A 7,565-nucleotide genomic window follows, 5' to 3' on the forward strand; every position below is an offset into this window, starting at 1 on the left:
GTGTGCCGGGGGTCCATCACCGGTGTGCCGGGGGTCCATCACCTGTGTGCCAGGGGTCCTCACCGCTGTGCCGGGGGTCCTCACCTGTGTGCCAGGAGTCCTCACAACCTTGCTGATACTTGCAAGTACTCTTTTTAATGTTTGTCATTCTAATTGGTATGTAGTGGTGTCTCGTTAGGATTTTAATTTGCATTTTCCTAATGACTGATGATAATGACTTTCTTTCTCTGTGCCTCATTTGCCATTCTATGTGTCTTCTTTTTTTTTTTAATTTTTTTTTAATGTTTACTTATTTTTGAGTGTGTGAACAGGAGAGGGGCAGAGAGAGAGAGAGAGACACACACACACACCCACACCCACACACACACACACAGGATCTAAAGCAGGCTCCAGGCTCCAGGCTCTGAGCTGTCAGCACCGCACCCCTTTTCTGTGTGTCTTCTTTGGTTAAGGATTATTTCAGATCTTTTTGTGGGTTGTTCATCTTCTTATTGGTGAGCCTTGAGTTTTTGTTTTTTAAGTATACGTCTGTGTCCTTTATTAGATGAGAGTTAGAAAGGTTTCTTCCCAGTCTGTGGCTTGTCTTTTCATTAGCTAACAACGTCTTTGGAAGAGCAGGCCTTTTTAAATTTCCGTGGAGGTCCTGTGGCACTTTTTCTGTCTCTTTTTCTCTCCATATTTTCTCCCTCATTCTGAGCTGCCTGGTCTGTAAAGGCAGAGACCGTGTCTGTCCCCATGGCCCCCTGCGATACCCACCTTAGTGCCTGGCTCCCAGCCCGTGCACTCAGCCAGAGCTCGGGGCCCCAGCACGGAGGGTGCTGTCTTAGGCGGAGGTGCCAGGCTCCAGGGGGCCAGGGGGTGCTTTGTCTCGCTGGTGGCTGGCTTTCCTGACGGGCTTCCTTCCTGGAGCTCGACCTGTGTGCCTTGGACGGAGGCGGCCCCTCGTCCAGTGCTGGGCCCTGGAGGGACCACCTTCCCGAGGTCCTGCCTGGGGCGCCTCCCTTCCTTTCTTGAGGCTTCCTCCTCCTTCTTCCTCCTTCCTCCTCCTCCTCCTCCTACTCGACATCGAAAGGGATTTCTTAAAAGAGCGGAAGGAATGTAATGGAGAGAATTTAATTTCTTCTTCCATTTCCTGCTGGTGCTATTCATTTATTTATTCCCTCAGCCTCCCAGCAGAGATCCTGGGAGCCTTATTTATTAGATGCCCGGCACTGTGGTCAGTGTCGAGAGTTGGGTGGTGGACCGAACACGTACTTCCTTGGACATGACTGTGGCTGCTGCGGAGGGAGCCGGGCGAGAGGGCTGGGAGGTGACGGCAGCATGACAGGGGCGCGCGGCGATAAGGAGCCCTGAAGGCGGCCCGACGCCACGCCGGCCCTGAAGGTGGCGCCGGCAGGAAGGCGTTGCGCAATCTGCATGGCTTCTGTGTTTACCTTCTCTTGAAAGTGACCACTTTGTCTCGAATCTCCTGTGGTTCCAGAAGACTGCGTCAGTCACGAAGAATTTGCTCTTGAAGTGACTCTGTTATGTACATTGGGCACAGCTGCGTGCTGGGCAGTGTGCTCAGCCTGGCGGCCCACAGGCCCCAGGCTGCCCGAGGCTGGGCCCATCAGGCGGGTAGGCAGCGGGCGGCAGAGAGAGGGGGGCGGCTGGAGCCAGTCTGGGGGCAGTGGGTGGGCAGTGACGGTGACAGGGGTGCCGACGGTGGGTTCCTCCGGGAGCGGATCTCACCTCTCTGCATCCCTCAGAAAGGGTTCACGGTAGTTCAGTCGGAAGACAGGCAGGATGGAGAGAGAACGGGCAGGTGTGGGCTGTGTCGAAGAGGTGAAAGTGAAGGGCTTCTTGTCATTTGAGAGCTGCGTGCCGCACGCTTCCTGTGTGCGAGGCGGTGTTCTGGGCGCTGGGACAAGTCTGATGAAGCTCCTTCAAGTGAACGAGAAGAAATCGGGTTGTGTTGTGACGGAGAAGGAACTGGTGGTGGTGGCGGCAGTGGCGCAGGGGTTACTGGCTAGGATGGCCAGGGATGCCGCCCTGAGGAAGGAACATGGCCGTGGGGGCCTGAAGAGCAGGAGCCTGCTCTGCCGGGGTCCGAGGCCAGGCGTGCTCCAGGCGAAGGGGACCGTGTGTGCAAAGGCCATGAGGTGGGGAAGAGCTTACTGGGTTGAGGAGCACAAAGCAGGCCAAGCAAAAGGAGGCACTGACCAGGCCAATGGGGACCAGATCTCAGAGGGCCTGGAAGGCCATGGAAAGGAATTTAGATTTTATTCCAGGTGCAGTAGGAAACCCTAAAGGAATTGTTAAAAAAAAAATTTTTAGTGTTTATTTTTGAGAGAGTGTGAGCGGGGGAGGGGCAGAGAGAGAGGGAGACACAGAATCTGAAGCAGGCTCCAGGCTCTGAGCTGTCAGCACAGAGCCCGACACGGGGCTCGAACCCACGAACCGTGAGATCATGACCTGAGCTGAAGTCAGACACCCAACCAACTGAGCCACCCAGGTGCCCCAAGGATTTTTGAGTAGAAGAGTGATGTGATCAGATGGACATCTTTGGAAGAGCAGTCTGGCTACTGGATGGAAAGTAGACTAAGGGGTTGAGGGGGAGGATTGCAGGAGGGGGTGTGGGTGGCCCAGCGGGAGGCCGCCGCTCCAGTCCACTTGAGGGGTAATGTGGATGGAATCAGCATGTTGGCTGTAGGGATGGAGAGAACTAGAAGGTTTTACGATCTGTTTACCTAGAAACAGGACAAGCTGATGCACTGGATGTGGGGATAGTGGGAAGGGGACACTTGGGCAACTGCGTGGGGCTGTTTACGAAGATGGGGAGACAAGGAGAGGAGCAGGGCCCGGGGGAGGGGAGTCCGGCCTGGCTTGAGGGATGGGGGCTCCCAGGGAGGAGTGTGAGTGGTGCCCAGGCCCCTGCCCCTCCTGGAGTCATTTCTATTAGCAGCGAGTGTGGGCCGCCCAGCAGGTTTGGAGAGGAAGCTGGACACTTCTTGTGCGGCACCTGGGCCCCAGGGGGATCCCAAAGGAAACTCTAGCAAGAAACCCCCATCTGGCTTCTGCTCCGGCCTGGCCTGTGGACACGGGTCTGCATTTGGCGGGGGTGTTTTGGTGGTGGTGGTGGTTGGACCGCTGGTTTTGGTTAGGCAGCATGCAGTTAGCCGCACTTAACCGTCAGCCTCTCTTTTCTAGATCCATGCCCTCCAAGCAGGGCCCCTAATGAAATGGTCTCTCTCCGATAGATTTTTCATCATAAGACAATTTTAACATAAAAGCAATGTTAATAAAAACCAAATGTTAGCTCAGGCCTTCCAGTAAATCATAATAGATTAGATGCTGCACCGAAATGAATACCCCGCTGTGGAAGGGGTTGACCGGTTGGAGGAAGGCACTCGTTGTGATTCAGTTGGGCCACATAGTGAATTCTGGTTCGTATCTGTAATAGCGAACGCAGCCTTCCCCCCCGTTGTCAAGCCTGCAGAGGCCTGGCCCCAGGGAGGGGGTGCGTCCTGCAGCCTCCGTGCTCTTCAGGGTTTTCCCCTCCACCCCCACCCTCTTGCGCCGTCCGTTTCTCATGGTTTACCCGAGAGGAATCCTGGGCTTTTCGGTTCTTGCTTTATGCTGCTGAGAAGTTACTGGAACTTAGATGAGAGGTGTGGGAAAGGGTGAGAGGTGAGAGGACAAAGGGAGGCTTTCGCCGTGCAGCGAGCTGGCAGCCCATCGTTCTGGATCTCGAGTGACACACGATCAGAACGGGAAGTGCGCTGGAAACCGGCCCGGCATCGGGTTAGCTTTCGAAATAGTGGGCGTACGGTTTTCCAAAGCTGGCAGCGCTTGGCGTGACTGCGCGGCCAGAAGAAAACAGTTTTTTCTTTTTTTTTTTTTCCCATCCTTTACCTGGTGCCGTTTTGGCCTCTTAGTCCGGTGTTGTCTGTCTCTGTCTTTCTCTGTAGCTTTGGTCTGGGTCTCTTCCACCCCCATCCTGGATGGGGTCTACTGTGGAGGAGGAAGAATCTAGAAATCAGACCTTAGAGGGGACGCCTAGGAGCTGGCTCGGGACATCGTGGGGCCACACCCTTCCCTTCTATTTCGGACCAGCTGGACTGGGCTTGGGAGTTCCATCCCCCCCGCCCCCCGAGCCCCATGGCCACTGGGTAGCAGTCATGTGGAGACCCTTTCTGACTCAATCGGACAGAGCGGGACCCGACCCCAGTGGGGAGGGGGCCAGGAAACGTGGGGTCGGCTGCGCATCTGAAACGTGTGCGCGCATCTTCCCAGCCCATGTGAGGTGCATCTGGGCTTCTCTGGAATTTCTCTGTTGCTTGGCACTTAAGGGTTGAAGCAAAGCAGACAATCTATTATCGAGTGTTTACTTCAGTCAGAGGGAAATGGCTAGCAGAGAAACTCAGGCAGGCTCACAACGGAATGTGCCTTTCACTGCCTGAAACCTGTGTGCGTGTGTCTGTGCACACGTGTGCGCTGCTTTCCTATTCACACGCCCATTCTGGTCACATCGTGACATTGGCCTTGTTACTGACAACTCTCAGCCACTTGTGTGTTTGAGCCCAGAAAGAAGGGAGCTTGGGAAATGCCACACAGGCCTTGAAAGCCAAGGGCCGGGATGAGATAATTTAGAGTAACGGCGGGGGTTTCAGCAGCCACGCTGGGAAGAGAGAGAGTTGGGGAGGAATCGAGGCACCTGGCCCAGGAAGAACTTTGGGGAAAGAACAGAGATGTTCAAAGGGTTTTTTTACAGAGGTTTTCCTCAGGTTGTGTGGAGTCCACCCTGTTCTCTGTCTGGCGGTAAAGTCCACTTCCCACAGCGGGTTGCAGTGCCAAGTCTGTTTGGGGGAGGGCGCCTTGAGGAGGGAGAGGTCACCCTGAGTGGCCGGGGGGCAAGGCAGACCGCTCCAAGAGCAGGCCAGCAGGAGCGCCACCAGATCCTGTCGTCTCCTGCTCTCTGCTCCGTCCAGGGATCCTGGCGTCCGAGCCTCGCCTGCCCCTTTCCCCCAGCATCTGCCTCGTCACTTCCTTCCGGAGCCCCCTCCTGCCCCCTCCCCAAGCTCTTCCACACCCCTTGGAGCTGCTCCCTGTGCAGCTCAGGGCGCATGCTCACTCCTTCAAGACCCCACCTGGGCAGCATGGCCCCAAGTCGGCCCCCAAACAGCGTAGCGTTTGGCAGCGAGCTGGATCTCGTCCATGTTTGAAATCTTCTTATTCTAACGGGGCTGCTAACAGGCTGTGTGACCTTGGAGACGTGGCTTAACATCTCTGGGCCCTAATTTCCCACTCAAGAGGGAGGCTGTGCTGGAATCTGGTCCTGTGAGGTTTGTGAAGGAAGTGTTTCAGTCCCTTGGGGTGCCCCCACCCCCCCAGAGCATGGAGCCACCAGTTGAGGAAGGTCAGGGTAACGTCAGAGTGTTTTTCTTCCTGTGGAGAGACGATTTGGCCACAGATCTTCTCAGTTTTGACAGAGTCTCAGGGAGTGGGGGCAGTCATAGGAAAGAGACAGAATGGGGCTTGTGTGGAAGTTTAAGAACCCGTTCGAGTCCCTGACTGGCCCGGTTCTGTGGACCACCGCCACGTTCCCGGGGGGCCAGCACGGGGCCGCTGAGAGGTGCTTCGGCCCAGGAGCATTTCTCCCTCTGGAGCCACTGACCGGCAGGTCGCAGGGGGCCGTGTCAGGACGGTGTGGACGTCTCTGGGGAAGAAAACAGACGCCAAGAAAACTTCACCCGATGTTCCTTTTGCCATTTAATAAAGCAGGGTGCCTCGGAGTTAGATGTTTCGCATCAAAATGGGATCTAGAATCCGCAAATTGAATTTTCATTGCCATCACATGTTTTGATGAAGCCAGTCGGCGAGGCGTGAGGGAGAGAACCACCCGGCTCCAGCCCTCGGGCCGTCCCTCACCGCTGTCATCTCCCTGGCATGGCTTAGCCTTTGGTTCAGAGCTGGAAGGAATTCAATAAAGCAAGATATATTGTTACGGTTTATTACGTCAATGTGTGTGCGTAGGAGTTACTTAGAATCCAGACAATCAGCTCTTCAATGCTGTCCTCCGCTGTTTTGTCAAGGTTCTAAATGACACGTCATCTAGTACTCCAGGGGCCGTATTTCAAGAGTTCCGAGAAGTGCCACCTTCCCCCTTTTGTAGAATAACAGGAAAAGACGTGCTTCAGGCGCAAACGGTCCATTCAGCTCTCCAGCCTTGGATCAAGTGGCCTGTTTATTTCTGTAAGTGCATGTTTCCAGAGCCGCCTTCGAAGGGAGATGAGGATTTGGGAGCCCTCTCCACGCCCAGCCCGCCTGGGTCGCCCTCACAGGCCGTCCTGTTGCCTGGACACCCTGCCCCTCCCCACCGGGTTCTGCTTGAGGGATAATGACTCTCGGTTCCAATAGGGACTCTGTGCGCCCACATTTTCCCTCTGCAGCCACCTCTTCCCTGTCTTGTCTTTTGTCTTCGAAATGCTGTCGGTTTTTCTTACTGGTAGGGGAAGGATTCCTTTGCCACATAAAGCTGGATCTGCGCCGTGGACATCTTCGTGCTTGTGCCTCTCTGTCGCGAGTGCAGGCTGGGGCTCTCCGTCTGGTTGCTTCGTCTTGGTGTGTGTTTCCCCTGCTCTGAAACGTGTCTGGTAACGCGTGACCTCTGGTGGCACACAGGCTTACCACGAGATGGCCAAGAGGCACATTGTGCAGAAGTCACCCCTTTCCTGGGGCCCCCGGTGACATCCAGGCACGTGTCACCCACCCTCCGACGCACCTGCCACTCCCCCTCTTCACCTAAGAGAGGCGGCCTCGGGCCACGACAGGAGTCCTAGCAAGTCAGCAACCTTTGGCTAAAATGTGAAAGCATTGTCTTTTTTTTTTTTTTAACACTTGTCTGGGTTGCAGCATGTTGATTTCCCATTTACAAATAGTGATAGAAAACATATATTTTAATGTGTCGATTGCAGTTCCATCCCCAGAGACCTCTGCAGTGCCTGCCAGTCAAGGCCACAATCATGGACATGGACCTCGAGGCACCGTGGTCGGGCCGCACCACCCCGAGCCGTCTTTCGGGGTGAGCAGGTGCTTGATGAGGCGGCCTTCCTGACTGCTTGCCCCTTTCTGCATTCCAGGCATGGATCCTGAGAAGCTCGAGCAAATCCAGCTCCCAGTGCCCAGCGCGGCTGACAAGACCACCTACAACCATCTCCTGGCCGAAAGACTCATCAGGATCATGAACAATGCTGCCCAGCCAGGTGCCTGGGGAGGGGCCACCCACAGGGGCAGCAGAGTCAAGAGGGCCTGGGGCCTGGTGTGACTTCTGGGAGGGGGTCCAGCGGCTTGGGCAGCTGGCTCCGCGGAGAGATGTCGGTGGACTGCCTCTTGCGTGCCAGCCGCTGCGTGCAGATGATGAGGGTCCAGGAAGTCCAGGACACGTGTGGCTCGCGCCTTCCAGGGGGCCACGGGGGGCGTCTGTGGAGTTCTGGGACTCCACAAGCAGAGAGAACCCGGAGCGCAGGGGCGCTCGGGGCTAGGAGCAACACCGTGGCACTCACCGGCCTCCTGTTGAAAGCCAC

General features: G+C 55.9%; 1 protein-coding gene across 3 annotated transcripts in view; it reads left to right on the plus strand.

Annotated features, from left to right (window-relative positions):
• Window positions 1–7,565, plus strand: part of CLEC16A (C-type lectin domain containing 16A) — a 187,364-nt gene that overhangs the window by 71,408 nt on the left and 108,391 nt on the right. For all 3 annotated transcript variants that reach the window (XM_029950046.1, XM_029950045.1, XM_029950047.1), the window contains one exon: window positions 7,122–7,244. In XM_029950046.1, the coding sequence (XP_029805906.1) occupies window positions 7,122–7,244 (123 nt within the window). The remainder of the gene's footprint in view (window positions 1–7,121; window positions 7,245–7,565) is intronic.

The sequence above is a fragment of the Suricata suricatta genome, chromosome 8 (assembly GCF_006229205.1).
Source record: "Suricata suricatta isolate VVHF042 chromosome 8, meerkat_22Aug2017_6uvM2_HiC, whole genome shotgun sequence".
Classification (NCBI taxonomy): Eukaryota; Metazoa; Chordata; class Mammalia; order Carnivora; family Herpestidae; genus Suricata; species Suricata suricatta.